At 38.8% G+C, this 24,226-nt stretch overlaps 1 protein-coding gene across 1 annotated transcript in view; it reads right to left on the bottom strand.

Moving 5' to 3' along the window:
* ARHGAP10 (Rho GTPase activating protein 10) overlaps positions 1 to 24,226 on the bottom strand; it is a 155,070-nt gene that overhangs the window by 15,882 nt on the left and 114,962 nt on the right. The window contains exons 19-20 of the mRNA XM_037396443.1: positions 23,902 to 24,052; positions 8,201 to 8,363 (exon numbers count right to left, since the gene is read on the bottom strand). Coding sequence (XP_037252340.1) covers positions 8,201 to 8,363; positions 23,902 to 24,052 — 314 coding nt within the window. The remainder of the gene's footprint in view (positions 1 to 8,200; positions 8,364 to 23,901; positions 24,053 to 24,226) is intronic.

Raw genomic sequence — 24,226 nt, forward strand, 5'->3', positions numbered from 1 at the left:
AATTTAAAGATTGTAACATGCGTGCTAAAGTCCTGAACCCTCGTTTATACAGAACACTTTAGCCAGCACTGAAATAGAGGTTTTGTTAAACTTGGATTGTGAGGTCTCAGTGAAGCAGCTAAAACATTAGTGAAATGATCTTTCCTGCCAGTCTGGTAAATCTGAAGCTAATGACTACAGCAGCTAAGTTAAAGCATTTTTAAATGATAATTCAGACAAAGCAAAAATGAAGTATGTACATCCAATAAGCTTATAGAATACTGCCATTCCTTTTTGAAAAAAATAATAATAATGAGGGGGCTGTGATCCCTGGAATGATACAAAAAAAGGAGAAGGGAAAAGAAATGAAAAGAAGGGAAAAAAAACCAGAAAAACTTAGCTCATCACAGTGGTTGCACCCACAACTCTCCCTGCTCTGAGCACACATACCACTTAACCCGTGCTCAAACAGCGGGGCTGCTGTCAAGCCCAGCTGCCTACCCCACTGGAAGACAAGGAGATGGCAAGGTCTATCTTGTATGAACCACATGACTAATTTATATTATGCCCATTTCAAAGGAGCTGCAAAATGAGGGCTATTGCTCTGCTTGCATAACAAAAGGGTACAAAAAGAAGTGCCTGCTCTGCTAAACCCACTCTCAAACTGCTGAGTCACTGAAGAGGTGGCAGCTGAAACAAAACCAAACTGCAAAATAAGCACAATGACCAAACAGCTGTTAAAGCAATTTCTTTTAATAAAATAAGATGATGATATTAGATATTATAAAAAGTTTTCAAGACATGGAAACTGAAGTCACTCATCATTTATGTAAAACTGCAAATTCACACGACTGCCAGAAAGTACCAAAAGAAACTATTTCAATTTTAAGGAGACTACAGATGCAGTTCTACTGATGTAGATATAACAAGGCTGACAGGAATTCATTCAGCAGTCAAACAAAATTAATAACTATCTCCAAGGCTTCTGTTACGTGCAGAGCACCACTATTTCTGCCCTCCCTTGCCATCTGATGGCTCTTTTAACATCAGTTTCCACACTGGGAATTTGAACAGCCTGCAACTTCACGAAGAGTGAGTAGCTTCTTCACAACCTGGTCACAAAGACCCTGAAAGCACTCAGGATGCGGCACAGCACAGCTTTCATGACCATTTTGAAAGCCTCTGTGTATATTAAAAACCCAGAGATGATGCCCATAGTGTATCACATATACATCACTGAGCTGGATAACAGAATATTTCAGTGCCAGGAGAATCAATAAAGAAGAACTGTGAAGGAAAGAAAAGAAAGACTGGATTATTTCCTCTGCCACGAGATCCTTGCGTATTCCAAGCCATTTACACTGGTGCTTCTATTTCTCCTCTGGGTTTTGAGTACCTTCAGTATTTGGACTGTCAGGGCTGCAACTTACATGCTCCTACAGCAGCATCCAAGGTGGGATTCAGTCTGAAAACCATGAATCTTACTAGTCTGAGCCCAGAAACATAACTGCTTTAACAAGCCATGCACCCCCACTCATATACACACTTGGTGAAGAGGTTTGAGGGACAGGATGCGTTCCATCCCCTCCAGATGCAAAATCCCAAAGGCCTACAGAGGGAAAGAGAAGGGGGCAAGGTAAACAGTTACAGACAGTATCATCACCTTGAGGAAGGCTACCCACGTCCCGTAGCATGATTCCATCCAGAAGAGCCATCAGAAGTCACACCATGTTCCACTTCCCCAGGAAACCCAAAGACCCTGCAGTCTCAGATCCCAAAAATGAACTCTTCAGCTGAGGAACAAGACATTAGTTTTCATGATCTGAATGAAGAGATCATGCAGATAAGGTAGGGGACTTCCAACCAAAAAGGAAGACTGACCCAATTCTGAAAACCCAGCAGTGAGGGGTAAGTCTGTAAACTCTGTAGATAAGCCCTAGCATAGGGCATTGTGCTATAAACCCAAACAGATCTCATGACAACAACGGGTCAGTAACAGTAACAAATCTTTCTTTCCTTATCAGAAAAAAAGATGCTCAGAAAGATTAATTACAACACATACCAAAGTCTAGGGAATACCAAGTGTTCAGGTTTTTTGGTTCATTCTGAGGTTGAGTGAAGACAGACACAAGGCAGTCCACAGTGTCCTAGGACATGACTTGTAATCCACTTTCAACAGCTCAGTCATCACGGTAAGGGAAACAAACCTACACTGAGGTGGTTGGAGGTGAGCTGCCACCATAGCCAGCACTCTGGGAAAGGCTGAATAAGACAGACCTTGTATCAATAAATGGTTCTGGCCCACTGGGAAGTCAGTGAAGAGCTTGATAAACACCACCACCCTGATTACTGAAGGTCAAGATGAAGAAAACTAATCTGGAATTCTGGAATTACTACAGGTAGCCTGAATTGTTAAATTAAGACAATTCAGTATTCTGAAGACCAGTAATAGGCATGATCTCCTTTCCCTCTAAAATAATAGGAAATAGCTGCCTTATGTATGACCCCTTCTGTTAGGATTAGAGCATATAGGCTGTACAGCTGTAGGGAAGAACCTCTTCTCAAAGCAGCACCACAGAATAAAGAACAGTTAGTGGTGTGAGCACACAGACATGTACGAGAACAGACACAGGAGCAAGAGTTCAACACCTAACCTAGATGTAAAAAAGTAGCACCTCAGTCAGAAGAGTCATAGGAGGTGCAGACATTGGAAGGAGGAGAATGAAAGGAGGGCATGCCCAAACCTTACACAGATTCAGAGAATCAAAATGCACGGGGAACAAAGTGTGTGCAGGCCATACAACCAAAACAGCGTAAGTAATAGTTTCTCTGAAGAAAATCTGTTGCAGGGCCTGGAACTTCAGATGGATTCAAATGCAAGGTCCTATGGTTTAAGACAAGATATGCTTCTATTTCTCAAAGAGATATCAATTACCATAATAACATTTTTTGGCATAGAGTAGGTTAGTTATAAATATCAAAAAGCCCAAAGCTATGTTCAAAAGTAGTAATTTCTAATGCATAATAAAACAGAACTGGGGAAAAAAGTATTTTAATAGTACCTAAACAATATATAAAACAGGCTGAAAATTTAAAATAATTTTGATCTAGGTAACCAAAGTCTAGTAAATTTTACAACCAAACCACAACAGCTGCAGAAAAAAGTTGCCCTTGCCGTTTTTTAATTGAATTATATCACTTCATGTCTGTTATTGTATCTTTTACACTATCACCTACTTCACTACAAGATGACATTAATGAAAAAATTTCTTTTTTACAAATTCTAACTTAAATATATCTATACAAGAAAAGTACATTGTATTAGACACACATGTATATACACCTAGTTTAGCTATCACTATCACTGTATCTATACATTGCTTGCATGTGTAAAGCCATAATATAATAGGGTGAAAGTCAAACCATGTAACACTGGTTTTCAATTGCATGTAAAAGGGAAGATCAACTACTGTTCCACAGTTCAACTGCACTTCAAGAGCTATCCATAACACCTGCCAATACACATCACATTTTTGTCCTCCTCTTCCCCTCACTCTTGGTTTGATGGCTCAGTTTTGTATGTCAACTCATTTTATTTTCTGAATTTCCAGCATGGTGTTTTATTTATTCACCCTTCCCCTTTTCACTCTGTCTTCCCCTTATCTATTGTCAGCAGATTCCTGGTGCTTCTGGTGACACATTTATATGAACACTTTTCTTTACCAAAGCTGCCAACTGACTGCCTGTTGCCACAGAATCGGCAGGGAGCAGCAACCTGCAGCAGCTTCCAGAACGGAATAGCAAAAATATTACTAGGAAAGAAAAAGAGAGGAAGAAAACACAAATTCATTCACCACGAGAGATTAGCAATAACCCTTCCTCAGATCAACCAGGGTTTGAAGCAAGTCTGAAGGAAGGAGCAAAGGACGGATTGTGGGGTCTAAACTCCCCAGGTAATTTGCAATTGTAGGGTAGACAACAGTTTGGGGGAAACTGATGGCTATGGATAAAAGATGGTTGGAAGTTTGCTTGCTTAGGATTGGGGGTTTTTATTTAAATCCAGGTCAGAATAATATTATGGGCAACTCACAAAATATAACTATTCTATATGGAGGGAACAAAATGTTACAATACATGACCTACTTGTTAAAACAAAGGCACAAGGTGGCAAATATCATTATGTATAATACATAATACAAATATGTATTTATGCGTTCTACTTTACAAAATTTGCTTTTGACAAATACCCAAAACAGGGAATATTGCTTATTTTCCAGTGTCTCATATAGCATAAGATACAGACCAAAGAAAACTGCTAAAGAATGTCTATACTGATAACCGCATTTCATCTAGAAGATACAGCTTACCTTCAGAATGCTGGCTATGGTGGCAATTTGAATTAGAAGGAATGTGCAAGGAACTGGGCGTATCTAACACAAACTCTTTTTTTCCCCTCAGAACTACTGTGGCTTTGAGGGGAAATAAAGAGCATTTTGAGAATGTACTGGTGGTGACTCTAGACCAACATCAGTCCCAAAACAGTCTGAAACATGTTCTCCTTACAGAAACAGTAATCACCTGGAGCTCTGTCAAAGTGGACTTTGACAGTGGTTCCAGTGGAACCTGAGGAAGACAGATGGCTGTACAACGTTAATTCTGTAGCTTCAGGGCAAGTACGAACTTTTAAAGCAGAGAGGAAAAAGAAATAATGCAAATGCTTTGGTTAACATTAAACGGAGATTGCCATTGCTGCTCTGCCTTAAAGGGAAAAAAATGCCCATACCAGTGGAGAGCACTACAAGGCAGGAATACTCCGTCCAGCTCACTACTATAATTATCAGTCTATATCTGAGATTATGCTAAGCATCCATGGATAGAACAGGTCTTCAAACAATACATGTTTATCGCACAGTACTTCATCAAGCAGAAAAAGTAATTTGCCTATTCTGAGCTATTTGGAATTTGAATCCTGTGTCTACACAAATGATTCTGTAATTTTGTGATTGACAGGGGGAAAAAGCTCTATGTTCTACCACAGAGTGTATGTAAAAATAAATGTATTTATTTTTAGTATTTGGCTCTAGATGGAAGTGTGAAGTTAAAAATATCTTCAGAAAAAAGGTTGAAAAAAAGTTTAGGGTGCAAGATAATCTCAGAACCGCAAACTTGGGTCTCCACTGAGAGCCACCCCTGCTGTGGGCAGTAAGAACTAACCATCACCCAGCTCTCTGCTCACCCTTACAGCAGTACATGACAACACAGGGCATATGTCTGATCCACACAGAGCTTTCAAAGAAAAGCTAGCATCAGGCAGACATACACTTATAGACATGAAAACCAACAGCTTAGCAGGGCTTCAAAATGGCACATATGTGAAACATCACCTTCCAGTTACACCGTATGCATAGTACATCTTTAAATATTGACATGACAATTGAGCAGTCAGGGCTTTGTGAGACATTTCAAATCAGTGGTACAGCCCTTGCACTCTTCACTTCTTTCACCACTCTGGCTATCAGTCCCCTCCCAGTGCCAGCCAGGAGGCGAGACTGTATTTGCCTTCATTTGGTGCTCCCCTCACCATGCTGGAAGCTGTAGCTCCTTTTGTTTTTAAAGGTGGGACAAGGAAAGGGCATGCATCACAAAAAACTCTGCCAGGAAACATCATGGTGACAACAGCTATCTTTCAGGAAAAAACATGCTCTTCCTTTCTTGAAAACAAATATCACAAAAAGTATTCTTGCTATCTATCACGTGTTCTTGCTTAAAGCAAACTACTGATATAAACCAGCCCTGGAATATCTGACATATCTTGACCCACAATGCAACATCCCTCCCAGGGGAAACAATGGAAGCAATTCTTCTACCACAAAGAAGTCACCATCACCTTGTTGACTACATAACTCCGTAGTGATCAATCTCTTACAAGTAACACCCATGTGTTATAAACATCAGCAGAAACTTGAGAAACCAGATCCTCTTCTATTTCCATCTCCCCTAGACTCAGCGTGGTATTTACTGTAGCTCAATGAAGATCTGCAATACCATTTTAGAGAGGATACCGAGACTTTAAGAATTGCTTTTGTTCCAATTTGGCACAAAATGCAAAACATTTTGAAATCCTGCACAAACAGAAAGGATTGTTTCTCCACCTAATTCTGGGGTAGTCCAGTTTATGAGAATTGTCTGTGACCAAAGCAGAGTTCAACTGCCAATGCTACATTTCCTGGAGCTGAGAGAGCTCCACAGCTACACAACGACAAGACAACCACCGCCATTCCCTGCCCACAGGTTCCCATGATGTACAATGACTGCTGAAGCCCACCAAGTACATTCTTCCATAGGTGACATCTACCCCTGCCATTAATACAGTGAGGTGGTTTGGGGGTTGGGATGGTGGGGGGTTTAATTTGGTTTGGGGTTTTGTAGTAGTTGTTGTTAAGGCAAGGCCCTCTGCGTCATCAGAATTAGAAGGTGAAAAGAAGCCGTTGTGAGTTGAGAAAGTAGAGGAAAGAAAGAATGTACCATTCACAGACTACTCTCCGTCACTGTCCAAGCTTGTTACAGAGGTAGCTCTTAAGTAAACTTCACAGACAGGTGAGCAGAAGAAAGAAACTGCTTTTGACAAATGATCTAGACCAGGGGTCCTCAAACTATGGCCTGCGGGCTGGATACAGCCCCCCAGGGTCCTCAATCCGGCCCCTGGTATTTACAGACCCCCCCTGCCAGGGGTTGGGGGGGGAACCAAACAGCCGCAGATGACTGCCTGCCACTTCATCCGTGCGCCGGCCCCCTGTTTAAAAAGTTTGAGGACCGCTGATCTAGACGCTCATACCATGCACTTTTTCCCTTCCAAACAGAACTGTTTAAGTACTGTTTCCAAATGAGTGCAAAACCTCAAGCCATCTGAAAGTTTCCAAAACAGCAGTACAGTATAATTTTTGATGAAAATTAACAAATGCAAAAAATGCAAAGTTCCTTCAAACACCTAAAGCTCCTGAACCCTCTTGATAAAACACCACCTTTTATACTCTAAAGTGACATTAGCAATGTTCTGCTATCCCTACGTTTCCTTGATTAGCTATGCTCGCTTTCATAGATGTTCCAGTTTTATACCATCTACAGATGCACCTCTTTTTGTCAAATATAGCTTACTGGTAATCCTACCCACTACTAGTGGGCAGTACAAGAGGAAGGAGTAACTTCAGTCCTCTACTGAAAAAACAACATTTATGTAAAATACCTATAAAATCCGGAATTCTTTCAGTACATATGAGAAAATATTGCTCCAGCTAATAAGTACTCTAATCAGCAGTTAATTATTCATATGTGCATATAGAAATATAAACCCATTATGGCTATCTATATATTCTCATGCGTTACATACACCTACACATATATTTTATACACTTGCTTCATCCACAGAATAGACTACTCAGAATGCTATTATGGAAAATATTTGTAACAAATCTTTTCTCCAGAAATTCTTCCATCTTCTTGGCACTTAAGGCTGGAAAACTTTGTCTTGATATGTTAAAGTTTGTATGAATAGCAAACCAGAGAATTCAATTCAAGTTCAACTTCTGATTTAAAAAACAAGTTATGTTCAGCTTTTTGCATATCAAACCTGAATATGTATTACAGAGATAGCATGAACATTGTAATGTCCGTTTTTGCTAAACTGAAGTCATGCTTAAAAACTGAACATCTACAGAGTCTACTGAAAGTGACAGACTGCACCTTTCATTGGAAAATAGGTTTTTAATTTCTTAAGAAAATTCTTAAACAGCACCTGAGCACACACTCATTACAGTGTATTTATCTGAACCCCAAATTTGGCCCTAAATCTTAATAGCCCTGCATCCAAGTTGTTTAGACACTAGCTTAACAGTGTCTCAAAATAAAACTAGGGTAATACATCATACAGAGAATAACTTACATATTCATTGCCTAAATAAAAAACATCTAACATTTTATAACAGGTTACAGTAAAATGCACTAGGTTTCCATAGAAAAAGAACATTTATTTCCTACAAACATTCAAGTACCCTCTAAGATCCACCACAACATGTAAACACATAGCATTTTGTAGCAGAAGAGAACAAACACGATTATACGTAATTTCTAAAAATCACTCACCACCAAACTGAAAAGGGGAACGTGTTTCATGTGTACAATGATATTAGTGGAAAAATCATTACTTAATATTCAGGTTACTTACAGATTTGTTGTCCAGCCTGTAAGATCCCCACTGTCCATAATAAGGTGATTTCCATCCAGGACCCCGGGGGGACTACTAGAGAAGGCAAGTGTCGGAGACTGGGAAGAAAGAGAATCCATGCTCCCAGTTGGGGTGTCTTCTCTGGGACAGCTGTGACTGTCAGCTAGAAAAGAGAGCACAAGTCAGAAGGATGCTAAGAGAATCTTCTCATGAGCCAGAGAAGCTGCTTTGGTAACCATGTCCTGAAATATACACAAGAAGAAACCTTCCTGTCCCATCTTCACAGGGTATTTTGGAACACAAGCAATCCCCCAGCATTTCCCCAAAAGGTACCATTCCATAATTTCCTCCATCATTGTCACCAAGCTATCTTCACAACCCAATGTATTCCTGGTCCCCTTTTCAACATTATTTTTTTTTTACATGGATGAAATGCTAGATTATGGGGGGGTGGGGGTGGGGGGTGGGGGGTGTGGTGTTTAGACAAATGTATCACTTCAGACAACAAAATAGCCTAGGCCATACACCTTTGCACACCTCTCTAAAAACAAAGTCTCCAAAAAAAAATTAATACACATTTGAGGAGATGATCGCTCTCAATCCATAACCACAATCCTATCAAACATGAAACAATGAAACATGGGAAGGTTAGAATAGGCAGGAGTTAAGCAGGAGATCTCTAACAAAACACACAATACCCAAGAATATTATTTTATTACCCCTTTTTAATGGTGTTACTTTTAAGAGAATTCATTGTATTCTGGTCTACTATTTGTTTTCATAGGGTACTCTTAGAACATCACTCAGGAAGCAACACATTGAGATATGATTGCTAAATAAAACATTAAAGGAACATCATTCCTATCCCACAGACAGTAAGAAAAAGTTACTCATGTGTCACAGCACTCCCTGCAAACCACGCCAACACATCTAGCCAAGCAGCATGTTCTTCACTGAAAAGCTAACTTCACCCACAGTTTTGCCCTTTAAAATTTTTATTTCAACATCAGCTGTATGTTTTACAAATTCTAAAGGAGAGGTGTACGAAATAAGGATGATTGCAAACATTGAAATGCCCAGCACAGTTAAGCCTGCAGTCTCAAATAGGGCCTGTGGCTGATTTCAGAATATTAACGTTTAACAGTAATGTGGGTCATTTCCAGCCACCCCTTACAAGGGTCCCTGCAACCTTTCCTTTCCTCCTCTGTTCATCCTGCTCCCAACTTGCACTCATGAACGTGGCCCACAGCCCTGCTAAATAACACCATACAAGTCCCTCTAGAGCAGATTAGATACCACTGACCCCACAGTCTTGGTAAAAGAGTTCTGTTCCTCTGGGGCCAAAAGCTTTGGGGAAAAAAAATAAGCCACCAAGTCCTAACACAGCATCACAATAAAATGATCAAAAGCTGTTAAAATGTCGCGCTTGTTTGACAAGCTGTATCTCCTACATACAGTACTATACACAACAAAGTCCTGTACAATATTACTTTCTAATTCCAAATTAATTAGCTTCTGCACAGTGAACAACTGAGCTTCATTCTACTCCACCAAGCTAAGCAGTACTGTTGCAATTATTTCATTTTTTACTTTTTGCTTCATTAATTAAAAATACAACAACAATTAAATGTAGACAATGAAAAGCCACCTTCACTGGATAAAAATCCTTCTCACAACTTTATTACTGCCTCAACCAGTTCAATTCCTTCTGCTTCAAAAGTAGAAAGCCTACAAAGAACTACTTGCCTGCTTCCCCAGCCATCTTGTCCTCACCCCCTCCAGCAAGTCTCAGAGAACAACTTCCCTAGAGAATAAAATGACACGCAACTAAAACCACCAAAATTATAAAAGTGATCAGCTGAAAATTTCTCTCTAAAGCAGCTGCTAATTTAAGGATCTAAATTAGCCTGTAGTAACAAAGTATGATAAGCTCTGAGGAGGAGAACATTAACTTGGGAAAGTGAGTCACTTGCACTCCAGCCCAATCCTGCTCACCTCACACCTCCTTGCTGTACCCAGGCCACCATGCTGCCACTCACATTTACATGACATGAGAACCATAGGAGTGTCAGGTAAAAACTAATTAATTACATCCCATTTGCAGATGTACGTGTCGCAATGATAAATATCTGAGAGATTAGACAGTAATATTGCAATTTTACTTCATAAAGAAACTGAATTCCTTAAAACTGAAAATGTTAGTCCTTTTAATTCATCACTATTTCTTTTCAAAGTAGCAGTATTAATGCAGCCCAGATTAACAAACTACATACACCTTACAAGAAGGGCAAACTAGAATGGTTTACCTCAACCATTCATTCACTTTAACATTATTAAAACAGCAGTAGAAAGGAATATTAATCTGTTCTTTAATATTATTAATTTGACCAACTCACCACATCTCTCTACAGAAAGCAGAGTTTTTTCTGTTGAATTGTTTCTCAGAGCACACAGAAAAAGTAAAAAAAAACCAACTAAACACTTCAGTCATGCACAGCAGAGTCTACATTGGAAACCGCACTACACAAGCAATTGCATTTGACTATCATAAATGAAACTGTGTGTTAAATCCTCCGTCAAATTTTACTTTCCTTCCCATCCTTCCTAAACTAGTGTTGCCTCACAGTCAATACTGCATGGCACTCTCAAAAATAAAATAGCAGGAAAACGCCTGCTAATTTCCATGGGATTAAGTGAACATCCTCTAAAACTACGTTCAAAGATTCTTTACATTTCTGATGTTTTCAATTATCTGTTTCTGTAAAGTAAAACAATACCTTTATTCAGGAAAAAGCAATTCTGTATAACTGCAAAAACAGATGACTAATGATCATCTAGCACATTTTCATGATTAAAAACAATATATGCTCAAAACCTAAGTCTACAAAATATAGCATTATTGCTCTGATTGCAAAGATTTCATTCATCAGTGGCAAGAAGTTTTGCTAACTTCAGAAATTTTAATAACTCCTGTACATGGCAGAAGCCATAAAATTGTATCTAGTTATCTCTCTGATAAGCTTAATAAATGCTTCTGATTAATGCCCATCTCATGTTGGGCCAAACTGTATCTTCCAAACAGTCTTTGGCTGAAGACATCTACAGGTGATAAAGATAATGGAGAATCAATTGGCTGCTAATTAACATACTCACTGATTAATGCAGGTACCTTCACTTTGTTAGGCTCTATTTTCAGGCATGACCCATGTAATATGCATTGCTAATCATTACAGCATCTCCCATCCGGTTTTTGTCCTGTGTGAAGGTACTTAAACTATCTCCTTGAGTTTAACACAAAACCCTTTACTGTAAGGGATTTTGCAGTTTTGAAATCATGCACCTGTTTTATAAACCTGTTAAAATCTCTCAGAATTCATTCTGAAGAGTGTACATCTGATCTGAATTAATGATTTTTTATTGTCATCCCATGAGAGCCACATCGAGCAGTAATTCCACCACTTACCTCTACTCATCAATCCCATTCGTACATCCAAGGCTGGCACTTTTTTTTGCCACTTTTTCTTTTTCTTTGCATTTTTGCTTTTCATTCTTTTCACTTTTGCTTTTCATTTAATAGTTTATGATGAGCCGGTTGCCCACTGTGACTAACACAGACTGAGCAGAGTCACCATATTTAAAGACGTAGTCCTTCATTCTGTGGCCGCAGGCTAACTTTTTCCTCTAAAATTTGTAAATTCACTTCTGAATACAATCAAACTTAGTTTGTTTGAATGGGTGAAGCTTGGCACATGACCACAACTCCTATGTGACTACCATTGTCATTATTTGCAATTCCTCCTAACTTTGTCCCATATCAAATATATCACCAAGGATTTGCATTTACCTTTCTAAATACTGCTACTACATTAGCATTCCTCCAGTTTCTTCAAACTTCTTGCAATGCTACAAGATGTTTTAAAAATCAACATTGCCAAACCATACAACCCCATGACCAGAGAATTGTTTTAGGACAAGTTAGATGGCTTCACATTGTTCAAAGTATTCACCTTGCAACAGTCCTACCTGTGAAGGTTTCTGCTTGATCTTGCTGATTATAAATCCCACACTGATTTTCATAACTAAGCTGTTTTTAACAATTCTTCAAAACCTGTAACATATATTGACTGCTAGCTATTTTCTCTTCCCATGCACCCACCCTTTTCCTGTATTTTGCTTTGTGGAGCCAGTAAAGATCCTAAGCTGCTAGAGATTAAAAAGCCTTTAAAGTTTTGACATGATTTGTTCATTAAAGAGTGCATTAAGGACACTGCTGGAATTGAATCAGCTTTATAGTTTTCATTTAAACTCAGAATTCAGGGGCTCCCTAACACTGAGTGTCTAATATTTTTACTGTTCCTCTCCTCTCACTCCTCTGCTTCCATTATTGTTCTCCAGTGAGCAGCACTGTCAAGATTTCCCACTTCTATGAAAAGGCTGACTATCACATTGGACTGATAGGTCCTTCTGAAGAAGAGCTCCAGAAACTTCCTATTCTTCTTTTCTACCACTTGAATTCTAATGAGCTCTTCCACTATAAAATAAGGAAAATACAATTTCTTTTAAAGCTCATTTATATCATTCTTTGAGCATACAGTTTGGTGTTCTTGATGCCTTCATTTTTCTCTCCCTAAGAATGTCAGTCCCCCTCTCTTTTCTCTCCCATTATTCTCTTATCTTCGGGTGCCAAAGAGTGCCAGAACAGATGAAGAACATGAGGATTCTCAGCATAAAAGCAGTAAGTCTGTATGACATCTCAAAAATTTTTGTCGACACTCCAGCCATCAAGTCTTCACCTTTTTTTCTTTACACTTGTGGGAAGCCTCTGAGTGCCTTCAGCTTGGCCACCTTTCTAGAGTTGCCACCAAGCTGCTTCTACAATTCATCTCCTCATCCTATACAAATAGTTGTAAGATCCAATTTTACTCCCAGAGTTAAAACTTGTTTCACATTCTCACCACCTTTTGCATACTACTAAAATTTTTGACTGCTCAGATCCTTTTAAGCTGTAATCTAAATTATATTCTCGTTTCACTTTTCTAATCACAACACTCATCCAAGCCTTAGAGCTTTCACTGTGCCTCTATAACAGATACCCATGCTTTGCCTTTATGGCTCTACATAGTTCAGACCAGCCCTACCTAGAAAATAAGATAGCTTAGGATGTTCCTAACCGTTTACTGGTTGTGTCTAGCTGGTACTACTTACCATTCAGTTTCCAGCCCAAATTCCTCCTTCCTCCCCTCCCTGCCTTGCGTCACCCCTTCTTATAATGAAAAATCCCCACGAGGTAAGAAGGTACTTATATCGACTAAGACTTAACTCCTTTAGCCTCTTTCCAGCAAATATGTAACCCTCAATTCCTTCTCCCTTTTGTCTGTTTCAGTCTCAGTTAGTAAAAGCTCTCAAACCCTCTATACCAGAAATCTGAACTCAGCTTCTACCTAACTGAGCATGCCATGTCTCCCAGTTGTCTTTTCCCCTCCTTTTCCATCTGGCTAGTCTAAGAATATTTTTTGCTGGCATCCAAAGTTGAAAAAATCTGAAATACTTTGGGAGTGTCAATAATCAGATCCTCACTTTACCCCAAAAATTCTAAATAAATAAATAAATAAAAATTGTAATAAAAACTACAGAAAACAGAGAGCTAACACTATCAGTTACTTGCTTGAGTGAGTTTTTCTTCCAACTTCTGCTTAAGTAAACTAAAAAATTACATACTTTAGTATTAAAAGAAAGACTAATCTTCAACATCAACATCGCAACCAAAGTTTATAGTTTAAGGGTAGTCAGAGGATGAAAACAGTTTATGAAAGTGAATGTTTCTGGAGTAAACGAGGAATATATGACAGTTTCTTCTGAGATACATATAATGGGCAGAACAGAACTGACGTGTATGTTTTAAGTGTTCATTGGATACACAAATTGTGGCAAAATAAGAGGACAAAAGACATGTCTTATCCCACTTTGACAGAGTCACAGAGGTCTAGTCGTAGACAAGGGGTGATGGGGAGAATTGCTGAGGAAAGTAAATTAAAGATGCTGCAAAAATCCGTATTACCACCTTGAAGTCTGCTACTTTCTGCATCATGAGATGGGGAAGCAGCAGCTGCACTGCTGTGCAGCCACCCATCCTCCCCTATCAGCATCACAGCTGCATCCAGCTCTGAGATAACAAACATGCATTCACCATAAATAGCTAACTTCCCACAATAACACAGGAGTTTAACCAAGTACAAACCAGCTTTGCTCTTATGTTAATTTGTGGGTACGTACCATGTTTTCATTTTAATAGGAATCTCATAGATCAGGGATAGAAAAGAAATGCAAGTATCATAAAAATCCTTTGCAAAGCAAGAACTTGGTTCCATGTGCTAGAGCTTTAGCGTCCACAGGAAACAGGTATGAAAAATGTAACAGAAGAATTTGTCCCTCACAGTTAATAAAACTTGAAGTGACCCCAAGATAAGAAGTACCAATCACTCCAGAGAAGATTCAGTCATTCCTGAAAAACTAGAATTAACCTGAATGGAGAAAGGTTTATGTGATAGTCAAAGTTTATCAGAGGACGCTGCAGTCAAGAACAGCCTTTTCTAGATGCAGGGCTGCATCTTTTGTTCCCTGCTTACAGTACAAACCCTCCTGTGGTAATCAACACCAAGCACCACGTGAACTCAAACATCCTTCTACTTCTTCAGCTTTTTAAAGTTTTCTGAACTAACGAAGCCAAATCATGTGTTTCTCAGCAAACTAAGAAACTGTGTGCTTTTGTTCATCACACCACTGAAACTGGTCAAGAGAACTGTTTGTTACTCACCTCCAAACTACAGAAATCACGTAAGTGCAAACTAATAATGATTTATTATTTGGTTTAAAATAATCTTAGAGAATGCTAAAACTAAAAAAGAGAGTTATTTCACTGTTCCCAAATAATGGGTACTAGAGAGGTCAGATTCATGCAAACATTCAGAAAAATAGCTTTATATCACCACATTTCATTTTCAAAAAGTATCCATTATCCTCATTATGTAGCAAATCCTATATATTGCAGTACCGCTGTAGCATGCAGTTAGTTCTTAGATAAATTTAGACATCATAGACTCATACACCCTAAAACCAACAGAGCTTTCATGGAGCAAATGGACAGCCGACAGCCAACATACTCATCAGTTTCATGCTATCTTTCAAAACAAACGCACTAAAAATTAGATCTCTAAACCGACTTTTTTTTTCTCTCAGACAAATTAACACAACTATTAGAGCTGACTACAGTTTTTTCTTAAAGACCAACTTTGATATATTTTCAAATGCGTGCATGTACAAACACGTCTATCTTGGGCACAAAGTAGCTTTCCTGCAGAGAGATTGTTTTTCCCAACTCCATAATGATTCAGATACATGAGAAAAAGGAGGAAACTGCACTAGACAGAATTTGCCTCAAGACTGGGCTGACGCAACTTAAGAATTGTAGCCAGAAAGGTGGGTGTCTGAGTTGGAGCTAGGAAAGGGAAAGAAATGTGCTCATCTGCAAGTTACTTAGTGGCAAATGGGGATCTGGGACCATGTCCCTTTCTTCCTCCTTTTTGATACTTTTTGTTTATTTCTAAAATGCAAAGTTCAATTTTAAACCATCATCTCTCTAGACATATACTTAACCTGTAATAGCAAGCAATTATTTCAATAACTATCCCGCTTACTGTAGGTCCTCTCTCAAAACCCAGGAGAAATACTGCTTGGATTACTTCTTTACATCAATAAAATCCCAAAGACACATAAAATTGTAGACAAGCCTTTCACTGAGCAAGCTAAAACTAAAATGGATAAATAATTCCAATTGATTCCTCAAGCTGTGGAAAAACAGGTCTAGGCAGTCATGGATACAAGTTTGGGGTGTTAATTTATATCACATAATTAAATTTCGAAACACAACAGAAACCAGATACAAGCATGCAGAGAGGTTCCTGTGTTCCTCTTTTGAATTGTGTATATTATACTAACAAAAGCAGTATCTCAACTCAAAGGTTACTCATTTTTTACCAGAGCTTGCTTGGCAGGAAACCACACACAACCTCCAGCCTTACCAGGCTGGCCAGATGCCACATATTAATTTCATGGCTGAAGAATGCAGTGAAGAACTGAAACTACTTTCTGAAAACTGACAAATACTAAGATAAATGGATTGTCCCACAGTTTTCATAGTTTCTTGGTAGCTCTGAGGGGTTCGGGTTTCTGTAAGTCCAGGCAACATTTACCTATGGTCCAGACTGGTACTGAAATCTACCAACAGAACAGCTCCAGTCTAATCAACGAGAACAAGAATTGTGAAAAAATAAAGCAGCATAAAAAGGGTTATAATGTTATAATCAGAGCTAAAAGTTCCCTAATTCAGTAGCACTTCTTAAACGGCACCAAAAACCCCAAAGCCCATGAAAATATTTTTCCATGTTTCCTTTTCTTTTACATTGTGTTGACAATTTAGCCAATGATTAGTTGGAAAAATGTCTGTCATTCCACCCCCAAAGGGTAAGGTGTTCAAAAACTCTTTTCCTGAGCTTTCAAACAGAGATAATATCATGGTATTGTCTCTTCTCTTGCTATTTAGCTTACTTCACTTGCAATTACTTCCCATGACTTAATAAAAGGAGAAGTTTCGCACCAATAATGCCACAACCCATGGTGTGGTACTTCGATAATGACAAAGACTAACCTAACTGTTCTCACATTGTGCATGTGATGGGTCTTTCATAAGAAAGCCTCTCTGAAACATTTTCATTGTGCTCCTGACACTTGGCTGTGCCTCCTGCCTCATTCTGTTCACTTCTCTCCTTTTGCCATAACAGTGACTTCAACAGAGGGATGGATGAAGCAGGATGCCTATGTCTTATTAAAAAGACAACTGAAAACAAGCTAAGCAGCCCTTAAGGAAGTTCTATCAGCTGTTTTAACTGAACATCCAGGTGACATGTTTGTTGAAGAACCTCCTAATCTCCCAGCTGATGATTTAAAAGGCAGCAATTAGGAACACAGATTTTGCTACCTCAAGTAATAAGGTCAACATTTTCTTCCATGCCTCTGATGCTGCAAGTTTAGATGTCTGCAAGTGCAATTTTTTTAGACTTTTTCTTTTTTTTTTAAACGCATCTTGCAACGGCTCAGGGTTGGACTTGGCTGCACTGTGAGAGGGAAGCTGTGGGGATGGATCAAGGAGGCTGTGCAGCACACAGGCAGCATCAAGCAGGTTGGGGAGACAGAAGAAGTGAATGCACTCATTGGTGAATTTTCACCTGTTACAGAACAGAAATCCACTTGCTCAGTGGGATAACCAAATCTGCCAAGCATCAAGCATTTTTCTTGCTTGCAGATTTCCACTAGCATGGTCTCTGAGGCTAATTCGCTTGTCCCCCACTCAAGCAGCCTTAGATGAGACTGCAGTTCTAGCCAAGCTAGTCCCACCATCATTACTTCTCCATGATATCCCCCAAGTACTCCTTCAATCTCCCTTTGGTTCAGTATGTTGCAAGTACAGCTGGGGAAGAAAGAAGTGATAGTAATGTAATTCACCTTGCACTAAGTGCAACTTTTGAAAGAAGAAAACAGAAAATAAGAGGGGAAAAGAGCAGCAAATAGGACAAAGACTTTCATGAGCTCATGGAAAACAAGAAACCTTTTTTTCCTAACCAAATGAAAAACACTGAGACAGTGGGAGCAAACCAGGAAGAAGCATTGTATTTTCTAACTTGTGCATCAGCCTTCCAGAAAGTTCACCACCCTCCTCACTCCAAGATTTTCTCTTCTACCTGTGTCACCAGTGAAAGGGAAGCAAGAGCACCTCATGTGAGGGAACACCTTATTCCGTGAAATGTGCTCTCTTACGCATAGGAAGATGACTGAAGAGCTGAATAGCTTCAATTCTTCATTCTACTTATACTCTTGTGTGCGGGGTGAAAGCATTTACTTTGAACCAACAGAGGTTGGCCAGGGCACAGCTGGCATCTAGCAAAGATATGTCAGTGACTTCCATGCCTGGGATTAATGTCTTTCAGAATGCCAAATTGGCCTTCTTACAGTATTATATGCCCTTGCATGTCTGTGTGTAGAGGGTAGAGAATTAAAGAGATGAAGGATTATTACAGGAGATCAGAGATTTTTAATAATGCTTGGCCTCAAGGAAAGACTGACCCTTTCTCCTTAACTCCCCATTCCTTCTTTAAATTCAGATTTTAGTTTTAAGTCTATTCAAGTTCCTTTTCCCTACACCTCTGACTCCTGGGGTGGGTGGGTATGCGCACATGTGGATGTGTTTACTTTGAACATTTCTACAACCTCTAGATTTGATAAACCAAAAGCAGACAAGTACTGGTGATGATACTAAGGCAATTATCTGGTGTGAAGATTTGACACACATAATTTGAAAAGAAAAGAAGTTAAGAGATGTTTACTACATTATGATAGGTAAATTTGATTTCAGATAACTGTGCAACAAGTAGGCTGTAGCAAGTAGATTACTCACAGGTATAACAATGGCCAGACAATGTATATTGTGTATACAAAGCATGGAGCAAAATTGTTCCATACCGCCAAGAAAGTAAGTACCTTCTATGGGCCCAAAGCTTTCCAAGCAGAAATTGATGATCTGGTAAGAAACCGGGACCTTACACATATCCACTGTTAAAGGTGGAGCTTTTTCTTAGGTAGCTCAAAAACACTTCTACTTTGCATAGCACTCATCCTACTCAGAGCCATCAGATGGGAAAAGCTGTGATAGATCACAGAGAACTGCAGGAACTATTCTTGCAGCAAGATGAAATACAAACTAACTTAAATTCAACATGGCAAACAGCAATCATGCTGATTTTCTCTTCACAGCTAATACTGGTACACCTATTTTGTAGCAGCCCTGTGTGTTCTCTCAGCTGTTACCGATATGATACTTTGTAAGCAAGTGTTGCAAGCCCTTACGGCTTTTTGATATGCCTATGTAGCTGCTTTTCTTTCCATTTCCCCTACTATGTGCCAGGTTACAGAAACACTTCCAGGCAGCGGATTCAGAAATAGAGTTCAAGGCCAGGTTTCACACCTGCAACCTTGCAGCTCTGGGTTGTTCCAGCCCTGAAGACCAGTCTTATTATAAATCCAAAGGTTCCTCTAACATCCAAGTTTTATATTCAGTAATTCCAAATGAAGTTTATAGATGTTTACTTATTTGTTTTGGGCAGGAAGGGATGGGAGGAGGAGGGAGAGGGAATACTGCATGAAAGCTTTGCAACCATTACATGTATTCACATATTTGATGAAGTAATTTAACTGAATGCCCCAGTAGTTCATGCAAATTAATTTATCACCCAATTTAAGACACTGTCTTAACTCCAATTCCCACCAAAAAAAAAAAAAAAAAAAAAAAAAAAGGAAAAAGAAGAAAAAAAAAAGGAAAAAAAAATCAAAAAGAGCTACTCCTATTTGACACTAACATACCATTCATACTTTGGCTTCCCTAAATACTTCAGCAGGTGATACAAGTTAGCAGAAAATTTTAAAGGGTTAAGTAGCAGTTCTAATTTATCTTTCTTTTAGATTTCTACAATCTGTTTTCTAAAGCACTATAATTTTCAGTTTACAGCAGCAGCAGCAGCAAGGTATCGCAAACCACCCATATGCCTCCTGAGTTCCAGAGTGAGAAGATAGGAAACAAATGCCTTAAAAACCAAACAGAGAAGCCTGCTATATGATACTAGTGTGCTATGTCCATGTATGTGCCAATGAGAAATTTTGACACTTAAAGGGTATTCAGAGTAAGGCACCAGCAAGCACTGTGGCTTAAGTATGGTTTTGGTTTGTTTAGAAAACAAATGATTCTGTAGTTGGACAGATTGCCATGCAAGACCCGTTTCTTGACTCCAGGTGTAATTTATGCAGCTATGCCGACTTTCTGTTCATCTTGGATAGAGTGCTCTATACTGCCTACCTATATAGGACATTTCTTGTCATGTTGCTCTAGTAGCCCTACAAAATAGTTTAATAATCTCTAAGTCACTAGGCACAGCAAAAGATTAAACAAAACGAAACAAAAACCTGTCTATTTTGCTACAAGGTAAGAAAAGTACATAAAAATTAAAATAAGATTGGGAGGGAACACAACTGTAACTCTGCATTGCCCTCCAGAAGAAATACAAACAGAGCTCTCTTCTGATATATAATCATCATCCACATGGAAAATAAAGATCCAATGACATTTTTAGAAGAACAGGATAAACAATTCCCTGTTCTAGCTAACAGTCTTTCTCTCTCTGCATAGAGAGGCAGAGAACGCAAAGCCGTTTGCACATAGCTGAGACTGTAAGCCACAGGAGTTTCTGCATTGGCTGCTTAATTCACTCTAAAATTCATTCAGATAATAGGAAGGGATGGGGGGACCAGGGAGAAAAAAGCTACTTCCAGGAAAATGAAATGAAAAAAAAAAAAAAAAAAAAAAAAAACCCCACACACAAACCCAAATCCTATGTCTTCGTTTTAGAAAGCAAGAAAACTCTGGAAATGATCCTAATTTAAATCTCAGGCAAATCTGCATTGTGCTGAAACAAGAACTTCGGGTTTAGGCCATGTATGAAAGTAGCTCAGAGTTCCCCATTAAGTCTAGTTCTACTTGAGACACAGATGTCGAAAAACTTCAGAGTGAAAATTTAGTAACTGGCTTACTGCAGAGGGAAGAAGTTGAAAGAAAAACAGACAGTATCATCACGACTTAAGTCTGTCTTTCAGGAAATGAAGATCCTTCCAGTAGTAAATATAATACTTGAATTGTTTGCAAATAGGTTTAATCATCTAATTGCCATGTACAAGGAAAATCTATGTGCTATCAGAATTCAGTACAGCTAATTACTAGAAGTCAAAATAAAGATTTTTATCAAACAATGTGTGTTCTTCAGCTATTATATCTATCAATATTTATGTCGCTTGCAGCCCTTTCTGGGTGGTTGCTGCATACATTTTGTGTGCAGTCAAGAAGCTTTCTGACTGCAAACATGCTTTTAAAAAGAAAAGCTGGCCCAAACCCTGCATTTCCAATTCAAGCAGTGGATTCTGAAGCCTGTTAACTCCCTGGAACAGCTGATAGTTAAAGACTTGTTTCCGCTTTTCTAACAATTTCCTGGTTTGCATAACAATCCTAAGAGAAACACACTCAAGAAGTTTTCCAGCACAGAGAGATTTTGTCTCCAACATACTTGTAGTTTCAAGGCATAGAAAATATTTATATATAATTACAATAACTTTATACTTGTAGACAAATATATCTCTATTTACATATAAATATGTATTAGCTACTTGGTTTAAAACAAGATTATGATAATTTTGCCATATCCAGGAAACACAAAACACTGGCTTATGCCTGGTGCTTAACTCATGCCATTGTGAATAAAGAGGGGGGGGGGAGGGAAGGGGTTTAATGTTTAATTTCCTGTTAAAAACACACACAGGATAAAATCTTCCAAAGAGCAGTTATAAAACATGTATTTGTTAGCCAAGAAACTAGGTAAATATGGAACACAGCCCAGGCTCACTTCTATTCCTTCCCGCACCCCCCCCCCCCCGCCCCGATCCAAATAACAAAGTAACTGAAGGCCACGGTGCATGTTTGGAGGCACTGAGCTCTACTCGGTGACTAGATAATTAATCAACCTGGCTGACTGACGGACCCTGTATCCATTGGGGTAGTTCCTCAGATAATGCAATGACGCAGTTGGGCTCAAGGTACGGTATTGCTGTGTATACTGCACCCATGCCAAACAACCACTGTACCAACTACTGACTACCTTACTGACACAACTACCTGGCTAAACACAAATAAGCATTAGCATGTAGTTGGGACCTACAAACCACCAGTTTCTAGCAAAAATAGATGGAGAATACTGCTACCTTTAGTTGCAGGCAGAGGCACTACAGAGGATATATTTTTTAGAAGTTGCAAGGGGAAACACTGTTGGTCAGATCCCACAAATTCGGTGCCAACCATCCTGGAACTGTGACTTCACCTGCAGTAATTCAGCCTTCATCACAGTTCTACCATGCACAATGACATATGAAGTTATTCTGCAATTCACCACACCAGAACTCCCAGAGAAGTACCGAATTTCTGTACAATATATAACAATTACAACCTTTAAAAATCCCAGTTCTCTTTGTTGAGATATCCAAATCAGACAAAAATACGGACTGTATTTAGGAGAAACTGAATGTTTACAAAACTTTTCAACAGTAATTTTGTATTTTTGGACCTTAGAGTTAAAAATAATCCATCAAATACTTTCTGTCTACTGTGTTTATGTTAAAGTCAGGTCCTCAGTGCACGCCTTCCAGCATGGAATTGGAGAAGTTGTGGTGCTTCTTGTGACCTGCTGGGATTCACATTCGCAATTACATGTAAACAACTCCGTGAGTGGTTTCAATTTTGTTTTGTTTTTCAAATGAGGATAAATTTATTATTGCAGAAATAGCTCAAGAGCTTTCTTAGCTTTTGGTAGCATATTGTTCAAATTAACACAGCTTAGGCTTTTTAAGTAGATGCACCTTAAACTCCTTCTAGACAAGGCATTTAATTTCATATTTGATGCAAGGGAAGATAGACATAGAGATTATGTATCTCTGGTGAATTAAATCTGATGGCATACATGCTGAATTTCTTGCACAGTCTTTGTAAAACTGGCTCTTTCAGACAATAAACGTCCTGAGTTTATTTTTAAAACCTGCACTTAACAGCTGTTGTAGGTATTTGTGCTCTTTCCTTAAGAAATCAACCACCATTGACCACTGATTTAATGACAGTTCATCTCATACTACTGCATGAGTTCAAGATCTTCCTCTTTATTTTCACTTGCTGATAACCGTTGGGTTTTTTGGGTTTGGGGTTTTTTTTTTTTGGGGGGGGGGGGGGGGTTGGTGCCCTGATCCCATGATTCTTCATATGAAAAGATAATTAAATAAAAACACTATGAGTGAGAAAGAGAATAAGGTGGAGAAAATCTGTAATAAAATGAGCCCTGACTTGTCTTCTCAGTACTGTATGAAGCCTCAAGCAATGAAATTGCAGGAAAATGATTATGTTTCTGGCCTACAGTCAGCATATTATAAGATGTTATACACCCTTTGCCTTACTGTATGTTGCTACTTCAGACTCCATGGAAAAGTATGCTATTTTTTTTAATTTGCTTCTCAACAGTACAGCAAGTTTACAAGTATTTACTGTTAGTTACATCAAGGTATTAAAGATTCAAGTGGAGTAGTGGTATTCTCCAGTGCAGTGGTGACCTAAGCCTTTAATCCAGATGAATTTAACTGTAAAGTGCATTAGCTCTTCTCATAAAAGATTTGCTTTAATTTTAGTTCTCTCTCCATTTATCTTATGGCTGTGTAATCTTCGGTAGAGGTCAAAGAGATTTCCCCAAAGAAACAGGCAGGAGCTGCTTCTTTTTTAGAGGAGAAAAGCATATTGAAGACAGTTCGTCCTACTTTTAAGCATATGTCACAGGACAGTACTCTGCTTTTCTTTCTCTGTAGCTCTCCTTGCTACTTTACATGCTCCAAAGCAATTAAACAAGCATGCATGTGCATGCATACATGTATATACATGAAACATGAAATGAAAACACCTACTGAAGATAGGATACACAGCCCATCTGCTGCAAAGACTGAAATTATTACTAACATCTTACCATCATCCAGCTCAAGACAGAGATTGTAAACAGCCAGAGGTCTCTTAATACGTTGTCCTTGTCTTCTTGATTGCCTTGGTGGGGCATTTGGAGGAGATACAGACATAGAGATTGGCTCAGGGAAAGTGGCATCAGGCAGGGTTTTGAAAATCTGCAATCAAGAACACAAAGGGTGTTAATTATTTATCATGAAGAGCAACCTGTGTAATGCAACTGTAAACCATTATCAAACAAAATTTGTTTTGGATTTCATTCAAAGCAGGAAGGAGCCAAAAATCCATTCCTTCAAGTTTGGGAGTATGCTGTAGGTTTTTAATGAGTGCTT

Source organism: Falco rusticolus, chromosome 1 (genome assembly GCF_015220075.1).
Source record: "Falco rusticolus isolate bFalRus1 chromosome 1, bFalRus1.pri, whole genome shotgun sequence".
Lineage (NCBI taxonomy): Eukaryota > Metazoa > Chordata > Aves > Falconiformes > Falconidae > Falco > Falco rusticolus.